At 42.9% G+C, this 22,652-nt stretch overlaps 1 protein-coding gene across 4 annotated transcripts in view; it reads right to left on the bottom strand.

The window, feature by feature from the left end:
- DCLK1 (doublecortin like kinase 1) overlaps positions 1 to 22,652 on the bottom strand; it is a 354,905-nt gene that overhangs the window by 29,006 nt on the left and 303,247 nt on the right. For all 4 annotated transcript variants that reach the window (XM_027557410.1, XM_027557408.1, XM_027557409.1 and 1 more), the window contains 4 exons: positions 13,540 to 13,673; positions 11,151 to 11,228; positions 10,660 to 10,756; positions 7,769 to 7,849 (listed from right to left, as the gene is read on the bottom strand). In XM_027557410.1, coding sequence (XP_027413211.1) covers positions 7,769 to 7,849; positions 10,660 to 10,756; positions 11,151 to 11,228; positions 13,540 to 13,673 — 390 coding nt within the window. The remainder of the gene's footprint in view (positions 1 to 7,768; positions 7,850 to 10,659; positions 10,757 to 11,150; positions 11,229 to 13,539; positions 13,674 to 22,652) is intronic.

Genomic DNA, 22,652 nt, shown 5'->3' with positions numbered 1-22,652 from the left:
CTCAGCTGGGATGTGGGGAGGTGATCCCTTGAGCTCTCGAAACGTCTGTGGAGCAGGCAGTGCTGGAAGGCCTAGCTGATCCTGGGTGACAGGAAGGTGCCCTGGGTCGCAGTGTGGGCCTCTGAAAGGTTCCTGCAAACGTGAAGGAAACAGCTAGCAGGGACTCAAGGGGGCAGCCTCTACTCAACTTCCCGAGGGAGAACCAGCCTTACCGCAGTCTCATCTCCTCACCTCCCCACCACTGCCATCTTGGCCAGAAACTTCTCTTTACCTGGCTTCTTCTTTTTTTTTTAACCTGCCCGTTTTCCAGCTTAGAGCTGACTCTCTCACCATGCACACAGCGGGCTTCGTGATCATTTCCTGGCTCTGTCCTGGTCCTAATCCCCTGTCAGACTCCTGGCAACTCTTTCAGATGTTGGGGCCTGGGGGTTCCTCTAGCTTTAAATTCTGCTGAAGGTTTCAGCTTCCCTTGGGTTACGAGTTCATGCTGAAGCAATGAAGGTAGTGAAACAACCTTACAAGCTGTCAGGGATGCTTCTGACTTCATAAATCTTAAAACATTTCAGTGTTGTTGTTTTTTTTCCCAATGAAATAAGGTGTCTCTGCTAGAGAAGGTAACACACACACACAACTAAAAAGTCTGCAGTCTCTGTATCAATTTTGAAGGCTTTGAGCATAATTGGATTAAAAGACAAGCAACTGGCTTTGCAGAGCCCTAAATCTGTACCTGAGGCATCCAGATTGATGATGGAGATTTAGCTAACTTACTATCTTGCATCAGTAGAATAAATAGGGCCATTAAAAACATACATTTTTAAAATATATATATCTTCATTGCCATTATCCTGAATAGATGATGTGCCAAAAATGTGCTATGAATTTTCCCAAACGTGACAAGCCTGGCAGTATGCTACGAATAGTTACAGTATTATTACCATACGTTCCGGTATGTAGTCTCCAGGAGTAGTTTCTGAAGTTTGACACGGGCTGGTTGTGGTTTGAGGTTAGTGGTTTTTGATTTAGAAATTCCCGTCCACTACTTGGCAGAGCATTGCAACTGACAAGAACAAAATTAGTTTGCAAAATGGAAAATGAACTCTCCCAGCTGTCTGCAGGAGACCTAGCCTCCCGATCTCCATTCCTCGAGCGGATGTTGGGGAGGAACTGTCTGAAGGGGTGTGGGGCTCAGTCGTGAAGTCATTCACTGAAGTGAATTCCTCTCTCTCCGAGGGAAACCATTCCAGGGGTCATGCTTTAGAAACCTTCCTTCCTTCATGGAGTTTTGTTTTTGAATCATGGATCTGGTTCTCGGTCTACTCACTGCCAGACTCTATTATTAATAATACCTGTAAATTTATGAGAAGCGTGGCAGTCTGGAGTGGTTCACTACCAGAATATCCTGACTTGGTTTTAAACAATCCCAAGTGCATTAGCGCACTCTCCAAATAGTGGGTCCGTTTCACAGCCCTCGACTCTTAACCATTCCCAGCTGGACGACATCTCTGGATTCTGACGCCCTTGTCTCAGCCCTCTGTATCCTCTGTGTCCACAGTTCACACTGCTCGTGGGGAGAAAATGTGATTTAAATTAATATCTATCTTGGAGGAAGGAGAGGGTAAGCTGCCCAAATGGAAAGTGGAACTCCATGTCCTCATTTACAACTTACAAATACAGACAGGTGGTTTTATTTAGTATTACAGTATCACTGGGGATTCTCTTAATTTCTAGCAACAATTAGATGAATGCCTATTTATCTTTGTATGGGTAGTGCTGAATTTTATGAGCACAGAAGAAAAAAGCATATTATCTAGGTTCTTGTTTCTTTCTCCTTCCTCTTTTTTTTTTTTTTTTCTTTTTGAATATCTTGGCAAGGTAGTATCTTTTCAAAAGAATAGGTAGGTGAGAAAAAAAGAGGTAAAAATTTAAAGGCCAGGAGGGTGATAGGAAGTCTTGCATCGACTAGGTAACTACCCTTGATTTATTTAAACCTGCTCTTTGCTCTAGACAAGAGGGTCTCTATCTTGGATTCACATTATAATTTGTTGTCGTTGTTTAGCTGCTAAGTTGTGTCCAACTCTTTTGCAACCCCATGGACTGTAGCCTGCCAGGCTTCTCTGTCCTTGAAATTTCCTAGGCAAGGATACTGGAGTGGGTTGCCATTTCCTTCTCCAAGGGATCTTCCCCACGCAGGGATGGAACCTGCATCTTCTGTACTGCAGGCAGATTCTTTCCACTGAACCACCAGGGAACCGCATTATAGTCACCTAGGAGAAGGCAATGGCACCCCACTCCAGTACTCTTGCCTGGAAACTCCCATGGACATAGGAGCCTGGTGGGCTGCAGTCCATGGCGTCGCTGAGGGTCGGACAACACTGAGCGACTTCACTTTCGCTTTTCACTTTCATGCATTGGAGAAGGAAATGGCAACCCACTCCAGTGTTCTTGCCTGGAGAATCCCAGGGACGGGGGAGCCTGGTGGGCTGCCGTCTATGGGGTCGCACAGAGTCGGACACAACTGAAGCGACTTAGCAGCAGCAGCAGCCTTTAAAATTCCTGATGTCCAGGCCAGTGAGGATCAGTATCAGAATCTCTAGAGGCAAAACCCAGGCATCAGACCGCATCCTATCGACCTACTAAGCTTTGTGCTAAAGATTTCTTTGAGCCTCAGTATCACCATCAGGAAAATAGTTGAAAGTAGAACACAGATTTGTAGATTTGTAGCACTGAGACGGACCTTCACCTATGGTATGAGGAGAATAACATGAGGTAAGATCAAAACCTTGAAAATCAAAATCCAATAATAGGGGACCTCCCTGGCGGTCCAGTGGTTAAGAATTCACCCTCTTTCCCATGCAGGGGGTGTGGGTATGATCGCTGGTTAGAGAGCTAAGATCTCACATGCCTCTTGGCCATAAACCCGAACATAAAATACAGGGGAAATACTCTAACAAATTCAATAAAGATTTTTTTTAAATCCAGTAACAACAATCTGTTTGAAATATAATGCTGATAATTTAATCCTAGTTACAAACAAGAAAGCACTTTGGAACTGTCATTTAAGCTTAGTGAACCTGCATTTTTCTATCAACAAACTGTCATTTGGAGAAAAAGTGACTCACCCTTATTCCTAATCCCTGGAATGGTCCAGATATAATATTGTCTATTCCACTCTCATATGTGCCTAAATCACATGGTTCCCCACTAGATGAGGAATAAGGTAAATACTCTTAGCCAGGGCAGTAAGTGTTGGTATTTTGCAGCTACGTTAAGAGAAGGCTGTGACACTGGAGAACACCACAAGCTGATAATCACGTGACCTGTGTGGCGTTCAGAGCCCACAAACAGGCTCATTGTTTGGATGAAGGGTTTGGTCCTTAATCCAGTTTCTCATACGCCTGTGTTGATCACAGTTTGCATTTCATCAGTACGCAGCCACAGATGATGGAGTCACTGCCTGCTTCAGACTCAAAGTCTCCACACATTTACCAAGTACCTACGGAGTACAAGCACCTAAGACTGTCTGCTCAGGCCCTTCCTATATGGTGAAAGAAAGTGAAAGTCGCTCAGTCGTGTCCGACTCTTTGCAATCCCATGGACTAGACAGTCCATGGAATTCACCAGGCCAGAATGCTAGAGTGGGTAGCCATTCCCTTCTCCAGGGGATCTTCCCAACCCAGGGATTAGGTCTCCCACATTGCAGGCTGATTCTCTGCCAGCTGAGCTATGGGGCAGTGGTGTAAAATGAGCATCCCCAGGTTACCCACGGTCAGCCAGCGCTCCTTCCAGGGGTCTGCAGCCCTCTCCCAGACACCTGGCTGCACACTGCTGCTGCCTTCATCTCTCTGGCTCCTGGGAACCATCCACTGAGAGGCCTCATTCACGACTCTTTTGACAGCAGAGCAGAGGTCCAGACACCAAGGAGCACCCAGAGTGTATAAGGAATAATGGGAGCCTAGAGGAAGCACCTTGAGTAATGTTCTAACAAGTGACTCTCGTTGACTAGATTTTTCTTCAGTTCTCTTGCCCTCATGCTCTGCTCTCTGTTTCATAAGAGACTGTTCCAAGTGTGCCAGGTGAAAAGGGCATCATAAAGCAACAGAGAAAATTAGGACAAATGGGAATGTGGGAAGAGCTTTCTGACAACTTCCTTAGGGCTTCCTTCCTTACAATTATTATTACATTCTCCACCCCTCCCTGCCTCCCGCTTAGGTGGCGTCTGCTGCAGTGATCAGATACAATTTGATCATCAAATGCAAAATGTCTTGCTAACTGGGCTTCCTTTTACATTCCTAATTTATTTATTTTGATAGGTGTTGTTCATTTATTGTACTCAGAGACCCCAACAGATACTAAATGCTGGCTGTGAACACTTGGATACATATTTTTTTCATTTGTTATTTTGAGACAAAGACAATAATCAGTGTTTTGACTAGTTACTACATAATTTCAAAACTTAAGCAGTCACTTTACACATTTGTTTTTTTGCTAAAATTGCTATTTTCTGTTAGGATTTAAAATCTGTTAGAATTATATTAAAAGGTATTTAAAATTTTTAAATCTCCTAGATAATGCCTTAAATGTTATCCTTCCTTTTATTTAAAAAAATTATTTATTTGTATGTTTATTTTTCATTATTCTTCACTGCTGCCTTGTGAAGGCACTCTACTTGTGGCAAGCAGGGGCCACTCTCTAGCTGTGGAGTGCGGGCTTCTCATCACAGCGGCTTCTCTTGTGCAGGACGGGCTCTCGGGCAAGTGGGCTCAGGAGTTGCAGCTCCCAGGCTCTAGAGCACAGGCTCAGCAGTTGTGGTGCACGGGCTTAGTTGCTCCAAGGCATGTGGAATCCTCTTGGATCAGGGGTGGAACCTGTGTCCCCTGCACTGGCAGGCAGATTCTTTATCACTGAGCCACCGGGGAAGTCTTAATTTCATTTCTCTACCCAACTGAGTTGGACTGATGTACGGTCATTTGCTTTGCAATCAGGGTGAGGGATTATTTTGTTTCCAGTAGCATCCCAGGCACCTCACATGTGCCTCCCATTCACAAAGACAAATTTGCTCCCATTCACAAAGTTCTCTTAGAGCAAACATCCATATCCTGCCTCAGTGGCGCTGTCTGACGTCTCTTCCCAGCCTCCTCCAGGAAGAAGGTCTGACTCCTTGTCCTCCGGGAAGCCTTCCAGACAACCTCCCCACAGAGCCCGGCAGGGGTGGCCCTTCTCCCACTGCCAAGCTTTATCAGATTGAGCTCCTGGAGGGCTGGCCTGGCAGGCGGTGGTCCTCTGATGAAAATGCATTTTGGATCTAAAATGGCTGTTTGTAACCTATGAACCTCTTTCCTCCATGGCTCTCTGTGAGCCTTCCAAGGCGGTGTTTCAAATTCAGATTTTCCACTGTATTCTGTGTGGTCACACTCTGAATGTTTCCAGTGCTAACATGCAGGGTGACAGTTTGAGGACCATGGGCTTTTAATTAGCACATAGATCAGTCCCAAACAACTGCTGCCACCAGGAGAGCCTGCAGCTGGCCTGTGCCTCTTCCACCCTGGACGGCTAAGGGAGAGGCACCATGACCCACTTCGGAAAGACTGCCTCTTCTCCCGCATTCACAGTGCTTTCTTGTATGACAGAGAGAGGGGCAGATGCAGGGTGGTGCAGGACTTGGAGTGAGGATGCCTGGTTGCGAATCATGCTTCAGTCACAAGCCCAGCTACTTGGAAAAGTCATCCCTCGTAGCCTCTGTCTTTTCATTTGTAAAATGGGCATAATAAAACCCACCCTGCCTATCTTGCAGGCTCCTTATTAGATTTGCATGAGGTGCTTCCTAACCTTTCCAGCTTCATGGAAAAGGAGAACTTTTGCTTAGCACCATGGGGGTAAATGCTAAGGTTGTAAAGCTGGAGATGATGGCTCCTGGACTCTGCCTGACTGTCCCCACCAAGGGCTGCGAGGATGCGTCTTTACACATCTGTACACCAGTCGGGAAGTTCTGCTGTGTCCAAACAGTTAACAAATCTTAGCCATACACCCACACAAGCTCACATTCCTATATATTCTCCAGTCATATAGATAGAAAGCCTCCCAGGACTTTGCTGGTGGTCCAGTGGTTAAGAATCCACCTGCCGATGCTTGGGACACGGGTTTGTTTCCTAGTCCAGGAAGATGCCACATGCTGCGGGGCAACTAAGCCCGTGCACCACAATAAGAGAAAGCACTGCGATGATAAGCCTGTGTACCACCCACCAGAGAGCATAGCCTCCACTTGCTGCAATTAGAGAAAGCCCATGTGCAGCCAGGAAAGCGCAGCACAGACCAAAAAAAAAAAAAAAAAGAATAATACAGAAAAAAAAAAAAACAAAAACAAAACCCTCCCTGTGGGGTGGGAGAAACCAGGTTCAGATGTGTAAAGTGCTGAACCTAGGCCCATGGCCATCAAGTGGCAGAAAATGAACAAGACCCCAAGCTCCTGTCCACCTCAGGTAGAATCTGTCTCAACACTGTGCCTTCAATCATAACCTCATCCTCAGTCATTAGTTATCTTGGGAAAACACACCTAACCAATCACCAAAGTGGTAATTCAGAGAAATGGAACATTTTGTTGCCTTCATTTTATAGGCAGATCCTTCAAGGCAGCTGGCAAAATTCATATCAATGAACTGATGACGTTACACCTGCCTGTGTCTGCATCTATATCCAAATCTATGTCTGTCTTCTGTTCTGACCGCAAGAATCATTAGACCCAAGAATGGACTTCCACACATGTCAGTAAGGGCTGTAACAGCCCCTGCGTTAGATGGCGCTAGTGGTGAAGAATCTGCCTGCCAATTTAGGAGACGTTAAGAGGCGCAGGTTCAATCCCTGGGTCAGGAAGATCCACTGGAATAGGTAATGGTACCCGACTCCAGTATTCTTGCTTGGAAAATTCCATGGGCAGAGGAGCCTGGTGGGCTCCAGTCCATGGGGTCGCAAAGAGTCGGACACGGCTGATTGAGCACGCACACGAGGTTGTAAACTAATCTATGTGAGATGCTTAAAATGGTCCTGGGCAGACACTGTAAGCTCAACACTCTGTTAGTATTTATTATGATGATGATTCAAAACAAACCATATCAATCAGTTAGAAAGAGAGAGAGGATCAAAAATAATGACTCTACTCTGGAGACTTCTTTCACAGCTAAAGAAATATCATCAGATTCTTGTACTCAAATAGCAGCAGCAGCAGCATCTGGGAGCTTTTAGAAATCGAGAGCGTCACATCTCCAACATTACCATCTGCATTTTAATAAGACCCCCAGGTGACTTGTGAGCACAGGCTCGTTTGAGAAGTGCTGCACTGGAGAACCCCAGGGCTGGTGCAGAGACCCTTGGGTCACTGGCATTTTTGGTTAGAAACGATGCAAAAGCAGCACTGACTCAGAAAATCTGCTCTGTCTTATTGATGGACTCAGTCCTAATCGGGACCAGGGAATGTAGGTTGCAGGGTGGGGGGTGGCGACCATGTGCAAGCCCACCCCCTACCCCCACGGAAGGCAGGCCCATCTGAATCAAATGAAATGCTTTGTGCACGGGCCCGTGAGAACACATGTCAGCACAGATACATCAGAGGCCCTCGTGGAGCAAGGCTGAGATCCTGGAACTGTGCTGGCATGTTTGAGGGGGAGGGACAGATGCAAACACAACACTTGAAACAGGAGGCAACGTCATTAGGCAAGTTGTGATTTGAGAAAGGGAGGTTTAGGAGTAGATACAGGGAAGGGAGGGAGTCACTTACGTTAACCCAGGGATGTTCGAGGACCTGCACGGCAGAAAATCGCTGATCCACATCCACCAGCAGCATCATAGTGATGAGCTCCTGTGAACAGAAACATTTGATGCTGTTTGTGTCTAACACTGAAAGTGAAAAATGGCGTGTTTTCAAATGCAGAGGTTCTCTTTTATCTTTGAAAAGCATTTGTATAAGCTCAGCCTTAAATACATCAACTCAACTTACCTGTAGCCGCCTTTTAAAGGAAAGGTGAATATTTGGAATTTAAAATATACACCTTGTAGTTGAGGGAAAAACATAAAATGAAATATTTAAAATCAATTTCATAAAAATGTTTTTAGTAGAAGGAAATAAAGTATACAAGTGAAGGAATTAATATTCCTTTCTCTGTCTAGCATTTTGCACTTTAAAGACAGAGTCCTAAATTACTTTAATATAGAAATCATATTTAAAAAACCTCTTAACTAAATTTTCACTTTGCCAGCTGAAAGAAAAAACGGGTTTTTTTTCTCCTAACTGCAAGAGCATATTTGGGTTTGAAAGAAAGAAATGAGTAAAGACATATGGAATTGCCAACAGCTAGTTGGTAAAATAGAAACTGTTCTTTAGCAGCCAAAGAATTAAGAGGAAATATGTTAAAAATGATTCACAAATTTCCAGAACAATCAATAAAAGTAAAATAGAACCATTAAGAAAGAAACTATTGAATGGTTCTGAAATTAATGCATCTCTGCCATGAGCTCAAATTTATTTGCACCAGAACAGCACAGCTTGGGGTTTAATGATGAAGTCTGTCAGACATTTGTCTCCTCTGGATTAGAAGTTCCCATGCAACAAAATGGCTAGATAACGTATTATCTGGTCCCTCACCTGCACAGACTCTGAGTACTGCTCCACAGCGGGAATCATTTACTCCCAATGATGTACAGATTCGATCTGTACTCTCTCACTTGGGTCAGGACTTAACTAAAGCTACTACTGTGTGTGTGATGCTCTTTGCAGGGGGCCAGGACTTAACTAAAGCTACTACTGTGTGTGTGATGCTCTTTGCAGGGTGCCGAGGGGGTGCAGGAGATGCCCTCTGCCCTCCAGTTACGGAGTGACAGCACTGGGACTTGGGCACGTTCCTAAAGAGCCTGCTCACAGGTGAAAGCTTCTCCACCCCCACCTCTGCAGCCATTATCATCCCATCTCCTTTCACCTCTGAGGCTCTTCTTGGACACTTCTCTCAACTCCACACATTTTCCTATGTCCAGAGGTAGATTCCTGGATAGTTAAAGAAAATGAGAGATTTGGGCCCGCTGTGCACCATTTTCTATGGAAGTGGCCAGGCCTAAGGAGTCGGATTTAAAATTGAACTTACACTCAGGATACAGCCAAAGAAGAAAACAGGTACACTGAATAATCAAAAGATAATTAGTTGCCAACATCAGTTTTAGAAAAACTTAAGTCAATGCTTGGAGACACATACTTGAGGAATCAACTAAAAAGTTTTCTTTTTTTAATCTCCGAGTCTACTAATGTCTCTGTGTAAGATTTTCATAGTTTTCTTAGAGGTTTTAATGACAAAAACTCTTTTAATGACAAAAACAATATGCTTTGTTCCTCGTTGCCTCTAAATCCTGGCTGTCTTTCAAGGTCCAAGTTACACCATAGCTTCCCCATGGTGTCTTTCTTGGTCATTTTAACTCATGTTGAGCACCTTCACTTTGACTGCCTAACAAATCATTTAATTTCCTCATTCTTTTATCCATTCATTCAGTATACGCTGAGTTATCAGTTATGTCACTACTGAGGCACTGAGGTATAGTAATGAATACAACAGACAAAAATCCTTGTCTTGATGGAATTTACATCCTAGTGAGGAGAGTTAGAAAATGAACTCCATAAATAGGATATATCCACCTATCTATATCTAGGTCGGAGAAGGAAATGGCACCCCACTCCAGTACTCTTGCCTGGAAAATCCCATGGGCAGAGGACCCTGGTAGGCTGCAGTCCATGGGGTCGCTAGGAGTCAGACACAACTGAACAACTTCACTTTCACTTTTCACTTTCATGCATTGGAGAAGGAATTGGCAACCCGCTCCAGTGTTCTTGCCTGGAGAATCCCAGGGACAGGGGAGCCTGGTGGGCTCCGTCCATGGGGTCACACAGAGTTGGACACGACTGAAGTGACTTAGCAGCAGCAGCAGCAGCAGCATATCTAAGTAGTGGAAGTGAAAGTCGCTCAGTCCTGTCTGACTCTTTGCAAGCCCATGGACTATAGAGTCCATAGAATTCTCCAAGCCAGAATATTGGAATGGGTAGCCTTTCCCTTCTCCAGGGGATCGTCCCAACTCAGGGATTGAACCCAGGTCTCCTGCATTGCAGGTGGATTCTTTACCAGCTGAGCCACAAGGGAAGCCCAAGAATACTGGAGCGGGTAGACATCTAGGTAGGCAGACAGATACAGACAGGTAGTTAGATGGTAGACCAGATGGAGGTAACAGTGGAGGTGTTACAGAGGAATATGAAGCAAAGGACAATACTGTCAGCTAGGCAGGGGTTCAGAGGTGCAACTGGAAATAAGATGTTCTGGGAAAGCTTCACTGAGAAGATGACATCAAGCCAAGACCTGAAAGAGGTGAAGCAATAACCTGTACAGAAATCTGAGGTGGGCTCCAGCCTGCAGTGCAACTGGCATGGCCACAGCGAGTGATGAGCCAGGGAAGCAGGGGCACCTGACGAGGTGGACGACCTGAAGACTGTGAGCGCTTGGGAAGGCCAGTAATTATGACTAACATGCATACAGAGAGCATTCACCATACCATTTGTTTCTTGGCACAGGATGATTCAATAACTCCACAGAGACACAGGCTATAAGGAAGAGGAAGGCACTGGAAGCCAAAACCTACCTTTGCAGAATCGGAAACGTTATCCCAGTACGGAGAAGGGAAGTCCACTTGCCCCATCAAAATCTGATCAAAAAGCACCTCCTGGTCGTCACCGCTTCTGTTTAGACGAAAGACAATAATAAAGAATAAACACAGGAAAATGCCAACTCACGGTATCCTTATGCATCGGAGGCCTTCCTTCCCCCGTAAATGTGTAAAACGTTGTGTTTTTAAGCAATTCAAAATGTCAGTATGGAACTGCTTTGGCAAATTAAGAAAGAATGAGTTCTTAAATTATATGAGAAAGATTTATGGAAGGCATGTAAACTAGCATGCACAACATGGAAAAAATAACAAGTCCTTATTAAGCAAAAGGTAGTAAAGTTATGTTCTTTAATACAGCATTCCATTCTTTTCCTGCTACAGGCTCCTTTATGCATGGAGGCTGAATGGATCATTCAGAGAATGGACAAATGCCTTGTGGGTGCTGAATGAAGGATCACTGCCCATACCCACGGAACGGAGGGAAACCACACAGCAGGATGTAAGTAATGACACCAGCTGCCCAGATGTCCACCTTGAGGCCATATCTGAAAAGGTAAGTGATGCCACCGTTAGCAAAGTCGGGCCGGGACAAATTACGGAGCATGGCAAAATGGACGGTTCTGCTATCATAAACCAAACAGCAAACCAAGCAAAAATTTTAAAAAAGCCACAACTAACACTAAACTACAACCCACTGGCTAAACAAAATTCAAGAAAAGAATAATAATTAAAAAAGAGACAATTTAAGGCACATGATTAAAAATCAAAGCAATGCTAAGGTTGTATCTAAATATCAATAAGTGAACAGTTTCAGTAAATGCCTATTATAGTCATATCAAGTTTGTGTTTTTGATTATTATTTTTTATGAAGAGTATAATTGCTTTACAATGTTGTGTTAGTTTCTGCTATACAATGAAGTGAGTTGGTTGTATGCATGCATATATTCCCTCCCTCTTGGACCTCTCTCCCACCTTGCCTCCATCCCACATCTAGGTCATCACAGAGCACTGAGCTGAGCTCCCTTGCTATACAGCTGTTTCCCACTATTTACCTGTTTTACACATGGTAGTGTATATATTCGGAGAAGGCAATGGCACCCCACTCCAGTACTTTTGCCTGGAAAATCCCATGGACAGAGGAGCCTGGTAGGCTGCAGTCCATGGGGTCGCATAGAGTTGGACACGACTGAACGACTTCACTTTCACTTTTCATTTTCATGCATTGGAGAAGGAAATGGCAACCCACTCCAGTGTTCTTGCCTGGAGAATCCCAGGGACGGGGGAGCCTGGTGGGCTGCCGTCTATGGGGTCGCACAGAGTCGGACACGACTGAAGCGCCTTAGCAGCAGCAGCAGCAGTGTATATATTAACATGTCAATTCTAATCTCCCATTTGGTCCCACCCTCCCCTTATCCCCTTGGGTCTGTAAGTCCATTCTCTATGTCTAGTTACATAATATTTAAGACAGAGACAGACCTGTGAGACAATTTAGGTCCCAAATTTTAGAAATAATAATTACACATAAGACATTCTCTAATCTATAAAGCACTGGCATACATCATCTGATTTTGTTTTCCCAATAACTTTGTACCTTGTACAGGACAAGTATTATTGCCTACTTTATAAGAAAGAAAACCTAAGTTCAGAGGGGTAAATAATTTGGATCAAGATCACACAATTAGTGGCCCAGATGAGTTCCAACCAACGTCTTCAGGACCCAACCAAATTCTTCTGCCCCGCACCACTCCTCCCCAGTGGGCCATCAGAGCACCCACCAGGGCATCGCCTGAGGTGGTGCCTTGGAGGAGGTCAGGCACGGCCACAGATGTGGCTCCCAGTCAAATCTGATGAATAAGAAAGTCCTCATTACCCTGCGTTGGGGATTTCTCTTCTCATCTGTTCTGTATTTCTGCCTTTCTGGTCTATGCATCTACAGTACAAGTAGAAAAACTACCTCCAGCCGTCACAGGGGAAGATAGTATCTACAGTGCTAGGTGTGGTCTGGTGCCACTCATGAGAAGTGGCAGGGCTGTCCCTTCTTGCTCTCCCACCCTTCCCCATCCTTCTGTTTAAGGACAGCATTCAGAACACTGCCAGTAATCCTCGGCAAGAAATGGGGCTTACTGAAAGAGCCGTTTGCCCACCTAGACCTGGAGTTCAATTGCTGACTCAGCTACTGTCATGAGCTTATATCAGTCATCAGAGACTGAGTTTTTTATATGTAAAATGGGGATTATATCATCTACTGGAAGAGTAAGAACTAAATACAGGAGTTTAGCACCTGGCATATGGTACTAGGTCGCTAGTAAGTATTAGGCCACCCTACTATCTCCCCTGATTCTAGAGATTTTCTTTAATCTGTGTTGGCTGCACTCAGAAACAAGCCAACTCCCAGTGGCCTTCTGATGCCTGAGGGTGTTTGTGCTGCACAGATAGTCCATGAGCTGCCCAGTGGACCAAAGTCGGACTGGAACTGGGGAATAAGGAGAGCTTAGGAGAAGTAACCACAGGGACTGTACTCACCCCACACAGCATGTCTGTTTCTTTTATCTCCCAAAGCTAGTTAATTACCACTCTATGTGTCTCTGTTAATTTGAATATTTTTTACTAAGGGGTTAATAATTGCTGTTCTACCTTTAATAAAGGCCAAAAGGAAGGCTTAAGCAAGACTGCAGTAATTGGCAACTTGATTGGGAAAACAGAAAAAATGGCTTTTACTTCTCAAGTTAAAAAAAAAAAGTGAAAAACAGCTGATAGCTAGTTCTGTCTGGATGGAACACAGCACTATGTCATCTATTCTCAAAGCAGACTATGTTGCAAGCACATCACTGCAATAAACACATGAAAAGCATTTACCCAGTCTCTGCAATGATTTCAGGAGCCACGTATGTTGGGGTACCACACACGGTATACAGGGGGCCATCTACAATGGTGGCCAGTCCAAAGTCACCCAGCTTCAGCGATTTGCTGCCATCTTGGTGTTCATACACCTAAAATAAAAATTAAAAGTGAAAATGCCTTAAAAAGTAAGGACATTGTGGTGTAAATCTAATATATGTTGACCTAAAACACAGACTGCCAGATATTTCTCTAGCAAACATGGATTTATTCAGGATCAGCAGAGAATTACAATTTGAAGTCTGTACCTACCTGCAGCCATGAAATTAAAAGACGCTTACTCCTTGGAAGGAAATTAAAAAGCAGAGACATTACTTTGCCAAGAAAGGTTCATCTAGTCAAGGCTATGGTTTTTCCTGTGGTCATGTATGGATGTGAGAGTTGGACTGTGAAGAAAGCTGAGCGCCAAAGAATTGATGCTTTTGAACTGTGGTGTTGGAGAAGACGTCTTGAGAGTCCCTTGGACTGCAAGGAAATCCAACCAGTCCATTCTGAAGGAGATCAGCCCTGGAATTTATTTGGAAGGAATGATGCTAAAGCTGAAACTCCAGTACTTTGGCCACCTCATGCGAAGAGTTGAGTCATTGGAAAAGACTCTGATGCCTTGAGGGACTGGGGGCAGGAGAAGGGGACGACAGAGGATGAGATGGCTGGATGGCATCACTGACTCGATGGACGTGAGTCTGAGTGAACTCCAGGAGTTGGTGATGGACAGGGAGGCCTAGCATGCTGCGATTCATGGGGTCGCAAAGAGTTGGACACGACTGAGCGACTGAACTGAACTGAACTGAACTGAACCCACGACAAGTTACCTCCAAGTCCCCACATGGCAAGGGAAGGAAATACATTTACAGAGAGGAACAGGAAATGGGAGGACTATGGAAACAAACAGTCCATGGCTTTTCATTGGCTGAGTCCTTGCCAGGAAAGAAGAGGAGTCTCTCTTCTTCCTGTTGGGCTCAACTATGGTCATAGGACATGAGAGCTTCCCCTTCTGGTCTGCTGACTATTAATAATTGCGATTTCGGTTGATTTATTTCTTAACATTTATTTTTCATAAAATAAAAACTCAGGCAACTATGCAGGGGTATACATACAAGAACATCTTTATATTGCTGCAGAATTAAGAACATGGCAAACACCCAGGAAGTGAAAGTTCATTAAATTACGGCATGTTCATACAATGGGAGGCTATAGGACTGTTAGAATGGTGATGTGAGTTTACATTTATTGAAATAAGTTAGATTTGGGAAATGAGGACAGACTTCTGACTGGTTGCATAAAATGTCTATTGAAGAAAAAAATATGTACTAAGAAAAATGTCTGGAAGGACATTATATTGGTGTGTCTGTCTCTGAGTGGTAAGATTATAGGAGATTTTCTTTTCCTTTTGATTATCTATATTTGATGTTTGCTGCAATTCAAATTGATTTGCACAACACAATGAAATATAGAAATATAGATTTTGTGCTAAAAAACAAAAAAATATAGATTTTGTGTTTAGTGCAAAATATTCAGTTTATGAAAATGTCTTTATTTTAATGTATCAGAAGCTTTAAAGATGCAGTTCTTTAGTAAATGAAACAAAAAAACTACACATCTATTAAAACACTTTATTTTCAGTGCCCCATATTTCCAACAAGATCTATTTATATTTTTTTATTAATAATTGAAAGGGGCATTAACATTTCATTTCACCTGTGGCAATTTGGAAAGATTTATCAGGTGCAGAGTCAGCATTCTGTCCAGTTTTCCTTATTAAGGCAGTAATAAGTCTTTCACCTTATTATAGTCTTTCTCTAATCTTTCACCCAACGAATCAAGAAAAGGATGCATGTGACCACGGGCAAGTATTTAACTGCTTTAATTCTAGCCCCCAATCAAACAAAATGGATCTGTTCTAAACAGTATACCAAACAACGTCTGTTATTTTAAAGACAGTATCAAAGGGCATTCAGAATTCTAATTCAGAACCCTCCATTGGAACCAATAAAATACAGAAAAGAGAGCACAGTAAAAGGCTAGTATTCCCATCGCCAGGAGATGCCTCAAGGAAACGGTGAAGTTCTCCACGTACATCAAAATAATTCTTCCAGCCCATTGAGGCCTGCATGTGCCCCTGTTATTGCTCTATGATCATCTGTACTTGCTACAGCAGTATGAACCTCACACACAGCAAGGCACATCTCCACACATCAGGAGCATGGCTACCGTTCACACACCGCATCTGCCCTCCTTTGGAAAAAATAGGTTCACTTCTCATTTCACTGCAGCATCAAGTGCAGATGTTTGGCCAGCTAAGCTGCAGTATCAGCAATGATCATTTGGATCTAACTGTTCTGGCAGAAAAAAAGGCAGCCAGAGCCTCCTCTCTGGAGAGACTGTCTTTTCTGGGCAGAAAATGTTTGTTCACATTTTCTCCATACTCGGAACACAGAGTCCTCTCCCTGAGGGCTCAGCCACAATGAAGTGCGGGCTGCCCTTAGGCAGGTATCCAGAGGCTTGGGGGGCCGCCTGCACTTGCGCTGTTGGGGCAAGGACAGCTGTATGTCCCCCAAGGATGTGGCTTTGCCCAGTGGTCCTCTGAGATGGACACCATCGTCCCTACTTTAATGAAGCAGCCATCCAGCTCCGGTCGGCATCAGCAAGTTTGAATCATGGACTCTGAAGTATCAGAGATGCAAAACATAATATCCTCCCTGACTTAAACGCTCTCAGGCAAAAGAAATCCCTAAATTGTGGTCTTAGCATGTCAGCCATTCAGGTCGTCCAAATGACAAGCAAATGTTTTTCATGAAAAGAAATCTGAGCTGGGAACACCTAGGAGATCATCTAGTTTAATCCCCAGACAGAGCAGAAGTGTTTACTTCCCTAATTCCATTTTGTTACCAACAATCTCTTCGAAATGCAAAATAACCTCTTGCTTTGATGTTCTGTTAGGTCCAAACATTCATGGTGCCTGTTTTGTGAGGTTGTGCAGAGTTCAAATCACATAACTCCATTTACACAGAGATTTTGTGGCTTGTTTCTAAACATACTATCCATAATCACCCAACTCTATTCAAAAGTTGGGCAAAGGCAGATGCAGTCATAAGTAACATGTTAGTTCTGAATATGACCATGTAATTTTCCTCCATGTACCAAAGGGTTTTTTTTAAGCATCTACATTTTAATAGGAATTTCATCTTACAGCCATATGCCAATTATATTTAATATAGCTAAGTAATAAAGTTCAAAGCTTCAATAACTAAGCAAAAACCACTAAAGACTTACCTAAAATAAAGAAAATGAAGATTATTTAATGATAAAAATCAAAGTAAACCAGCATCGTTTAAATGAAATACACAGAATCGATCCTTTTCATGTTTTCATCTCTCTTTAATCACTACTATGCTTCTCTCTCTCTCTCTTTAACTTTGAAAACCATACAGTAGAATTTTCATGAACACATAAAGAAATTAAAGTGATGTTTAGGAGAGGCAATAAGAGCTAAGAAACAAAGGCCTAATCCACGTAATTGAAAACATTTCTGGACCCAAGTACATTTGAAATGCTTCCGCAAAATGTTTTTGCAGGTGAATAAATGTCCAGGCCTCTCGTTTAGAATTCTGTTTAACTTACTTACCATCAGGCAGGGCAGGAAACAAGGTTGCTTTGGGTTTTTCTCTGTCAACACTTGGGGAGAAGGATATAGAAGAATATATTGTCGTGTCTCCCTTCCTCCCGTGGGAGAGCACCTTCCCTAAGTGCTATTGGATTGGCCAAAAAAATCGTGTTTTTCCGTAGGAGCATACAGCAAACCCGAACAAACTTTTTGGCCAACCCATCCCAACGGGCATCTCACAGGTGGGCTCCTGAGAGCTCCTGCTGCCGCCTGAGCTGGACTCTCCTCACCTCTGCCCCAGCCGTTTACAGCAGGGCAGGAATGAGGCCATTTTAAAATGTAGTCAAAACTTTTGTTAAAAATCACCGATTGTGAAATGCATGTGTTTCAAATGTGTGTGTGTGTGTGTGTGAGCACACACACAATCTTCACAAAACCATCTCCAGAAAGTATTTCACCAAATGGCAGCTATAAATTCACTTTGAACTAAGTTTTTAATTAAACGTTAGGAGTTGGAAAAGCTTCTAACACGTTCACGTCGAAAATGCGGTGTCCGTGGCGTCTCCCACTCTCGGAATCGAGTTCCTTAGCTTGTCTCCTCATCCTGACCTCCTTTCAGAAAGAACCTTAACAGCCTGCAAGTATAAGTTTGGGCAGCCTGACCCAGCAAGTGGGGTTCTGGTTGAAGAACTTTTTGCTGTAACTGTATTTTAAAGTCTCCATAAAACATGCCCCACACATGAGGTGGGGGTGCATTAATTGTCAATCAAAGAGTATTCACAACATGAGATATAATTTAATGTTCATCCAGGCCCTTTAAATACTATAGATGTTCCCCCACATTTTAAACGCCGAGGGGCTATTAAAGAGATGGGGATTAGTGCAAATTACCCAGTATGTAGTGCTTTCACTGTTTTAACTAAGCAGTAAAACTGTGTAATTGCACAACACTAATTGAATGCAGCCACACATAATTGTGGGCTGCCATATGTATCCTATTACCATAAAGACTGTCAGTGTTTTGTAAGCTACTCTTGTGATCATTGCAGATGGCTACAGTCAGAAAAGTTGTTCTCTAGGGTTTATTATATGGCTATAAAGACATCCCATGATTTGACAGGCTAAATGTGTTAAATGGCAACAATTATGAAAAAGGTTCCAATTAAAAGCTGAAGGCATGTCCTACCAAGAATAGACCTAGTGAAAGGTCAGGTACGTAGGTTTTTGGTATGCTGCTATTTTACACAGGATTTTCTTTTTTTAAAGGAGAGTTTTTTTGTTTCTTTTTCATTTATTTGGGGTTTCGCAGTAGTTGTAACTTACTGAACAGAAGATTTGGGGCATATGTCTGACCTCGCTTGGATGAGAAACTGAGACCATTTGAAAAAGTTATTTGAAAAACTAAAAGATTTAATACAGGGTCATAAAATGCAGCCGGTGGCCATAAAATAATATGAAAATTCACAGATAACCTGAACCCAGTTAAATGGTTTCTGAGATTCCCATAATAGAGAACTAAAAGCTGACTAATGTAACAGATGTGTTGGAACAAACATAATTGTCAATGATAATATGAATTCAAGGATAACCCTGTTGAAATATTGGCTAATGAACTGTCCGGAACCACTGAAATGTCTTCACAGAGGAGCTCAATAGGTACTAAAAATTACTTCACCAGAGAGAATTTAACAAAACTGGCATGAAATTGACAAAGCTATGACAAAAAAGTGAATTTACTTTTTAACAAATATGGTATCCTTTAAAAAAGACATTTATTTTTCTTCTAGCCACAGAATATGGCCTTTATGACACTTTCTAAAAACAGTGGATTAAATTTAAACCTTTAAGAAGTGAAGTATAACAACATTTATGCAGGGAATTACTTAGCAAAATGTATTTTATGCTCCACATACTTTAGAATTAAGGCTGCTAAAAAAACTTAATTCTTAAAAAAACAAATTCATTTTATACCCACATGTAAAATCTTTATGAAACAAAAGTTATGTGAAATAATAAAAATAAAAAAAGGTGTACAGAAGTCAGAAGAGGCTTGGCAACGTAAGAACAAAAAATAAAATAGCTTTTCAAAGTGTTACCCTAGAGATGTCTGTGAAGATGGAGAAGTGAATGCAAATTCCAGGAAACCTGACTCTCATCCGTTCTTTAAATCAGTCATGAAACTATCTAGAAAGGAGTTCTACGCAGCTGCAGTGAGATACAGCAAAAATGCACATTCCTGACTACAGTGATTGTACATCCCAGAATTCTGTTATAACTGGGAATTCAGTGTCAACTGCTGTTTTTAAAAACTGTTACATTTTTGTCACACAAGTACTATCCAATATGTCATTGTAGGAAAACTGGAAAAGACAGATAACATTACGGAGAGAAAAGAATTAAACTCACTCGCAATCTTGACACCTAGAAATAACCATTGTTAAACATATGGGCCTATGAACTTCCAAAGCTTTTTCTCTCTCTCTTTCCTGTTCTTTTTCACTGGACTGCATACCCTGAACGCGTGCCCCAGTGAATAAGCATACATGTGTATCACGATTTCCAGTGCCTGCTGGATAGTCCATTGTATGGATGCACTAAAATAATAACCCGCCAGACTACTGCCCGCTGCCATTTACTGAGCCCCTGCCAGGCCTCATGTCGAGGATTCATGCTTAACATCCCACTTAACGTTCACAACAACTCTGTTAAGTACTATCACCGGTATTTTTGCAGATGAAAAATATTGAGGCTCAGAGATGTTAAGTAACTTGCCGAATGTTACACAGCTAATAAATGGTAGAGCCAGAACTTAAGCCCGGGCATGTTCAAGTCCATGATTCTAACCAGTATGTCCTCCTGCCTCCCCCTTATGCCAATATTTTAAAAAATCAGTGCCCTGACCTATTTCTATATATACATTTTTCCTTTCCATGCTAAAAAACACTGAGATGATGATCCCTTTGTATGTATACATATCTGATATTTTTTTTTCTTTAGGTCACATTTCTAAAAGTAGAATTACTTGACCACCGAGTTCATATTATTTAAGGCTGTAGTTACGTATTACCAAACTACTTTTCAGAAGAGTTCCATCAGGTTAATCTTGAACCGAGTCATCTGAGATGACTGGTTTCCTCCTAAGCTTGCCAACCCTGCATGTTATTATTATTTATTATTAATCTTTGCTAGTCCAGTAAGACCATGTCATTTAAAAATAATTTGATTTACTTATTTATTTATAGCTGTGTTGGGTCTTTGTTGCTGCGTGGGCTTTTCTCTCGCTGTGGCGAGCAGGGGCTCACTCTCTAGCTGTGGCGTGCGGGCTTCTCATCACAGCGGCTTCTCTTGCTGTGGCGCACAGGCTCTAGGGCACACGGGCTTCAGTGGCTGTGGCACAAGGGTTTAGAAATTGAGGCTCCCAGGATTTAGAGCACGGGCTCAACAGCTGTGGTGCACGGGCTTAGTTACTCTGCGGCATGTGGGATCTTCCTGGGTCAGGGATCGAACCTACATCTCCTGCACTGGCAGGCGGTTTCTTTACCACTGAGGCACCAGCGAAGCCCCTTAAAATGAAGTGAATGATGGTATTCTACACCACAGTGACAGAGGAATGGGCAGTGGAACAGACAGATGCTGGCCCCCCCGGAGACACTGTACTTTGACTTCCTGTCTTCTTCCCCCTGGTGGAATCACAGGTCCTTGCAGAAGTGAAAGTCAAAGTCACTCAGTAGTGTCTGACTCTTTGCGACCCCATGGATGCTACAGTCCCTGGAATTCTCTAGGCCAGAATACTGGACTGGGTAGCTTTTCCCTTGGAGAAGGGCCCTCAGTAAATGCTTAGTACAATAACTGGCATATTACTGTAGTAAATTATGTTTGGGGAAAATGTTCTTTTTCTTATCCAAATGCAGATAGAAGGACTTTTTTTCTTTCCTAACGTTTTCAGTCACTCAGTCGTGTCTGACTCTTTGCGGCCCTATGGACTATAGCCTGCCAGGCTCCTCTGTCCATTGGATGTTCCAGGCAAGAATCCTGGAGTGGGTTGCCATTTCCCGCTCCAGGGATCAAACTCACATCTCTGGCATCTCCTGCACTGGCAGGCACATTTTTTACCACTAGTGCCACCTGGAAAAACAAGCATTCCATTTCTTCTTGGGGATTTCAGTGATTAAAAGCTACTGACTTTTCAAACAGGTGTAATTGTTAGAAAGTTTTTCCTTATGTCAACCTCAAATCTGTCATTAACGTCTTCTCCTTAGTTTGAGTTCAGTGTCTCATACGCAGCACAGAAAAGCTCTCCCATCTCCCGTCCGGCAGCCTCTGCTGGGCCACTCTGCTGCGCTCTCTCCATGTGTCTGGGTCCCGCCCCACTGAGCTCACGTGGCACGAGCAGGACAGAAGACTCTCGTGAGAGTGATGCTCTTTCAGGGAAAGCGTCTAAGGGCACATTGGTATTTTTAGCAGTCATGTCATACTGACTCTCGTAATGAACTTGTTATGGTCAATGAACAGCCTTTAAACTAGCCCAAATCTTCCCATTACTGTTTTTCCACAATGGTCATTAAAACAACCACACCAAAACAGACCTAGTCCATCGGGACTTATGCTTTTAACTCTTGTTAAATTCCATCTTACTGGTCTGGGACCTTTATGGAGCCAAAGATAGTTGCAGATCTCAGTTCTGTTATTTACTATATAGAATACATCTTCATGTCGACTCACTGGTAATGGTGATAAGGGCAGGGCCAGTGACAGACTCCTGTGAGATCCATGGCTCCCTTCCTTAGGGTGACCCCCAGTCTGTTCATCCACATTCTGGTGGCTCAAGTTCATCTTGCAGATCTATTCAACTGTCTTTGTTTATGACCTCTACTGTCCATCTGTGGCACTGGCCTTATCCATCAGTGGAGTGAGCTATCTGACCACAAAATGAGTTTACTTGAGGATTAAGACAGAAGGAAATCCATTATTTGGTAAAGTCAGTGTTGACCTGAACTGGAAACTAAGAAGAGCAGGAACACAACCTCTGGTTATCACTAGAGAAAAACAAGATAATTTATTCCTAGATTCAACCCATTTTGTGAAAATGCAGGTCATTAGCTGTACATGCCACTTTGATGGGCAGCAAGGAACAGGCACAAATACCTTGACAGAGTTTCTAAAAGGAATTTTCTGACCTAGAGAAGCAGTTTCCCTGACAAACTGCTTTTTCCCAAACAGTATTTAGGAGTTTGGAAGCAAAAAGATTTTTGAACAGAAATTTTTTTTATATTTCAAGAAAATTGCTGTTTATTTCTGGAATCTAATAAAAAACTAGTTATGTCAGTTATATTTTTGCCAGTAGGACTTTAATTTTCCTAAGGAGAAGGCATCTGTGTATACATTTAAAAAAGACGGTCCCAGCTCACTGCAAGAAACAGGCTGCTTTTTGCTGCCAAGGGTACAAGCTTGCCATCTAGTGGTGGCT

This window comes from Bos indicus x Bos taurus, chromosome 12 (assembly GCF_003369695.1).
Source record: "Bos indicus x Bos taurus breed Angus x Brahman F1 hybrid chromosome 12, Bos_hybrid_MaternalHap_v2.0, whole genome shotgun sequence".
Lineage (NCBI taxonomy): Eukaryota > Metazoa > Chordata > Mammalia > Artiodactyla > Bovidae > Bos > Bos indicus x Bos taurus.
This window is presented reverse-complemented; position numbering and strand designations above follow the sequence as displayed.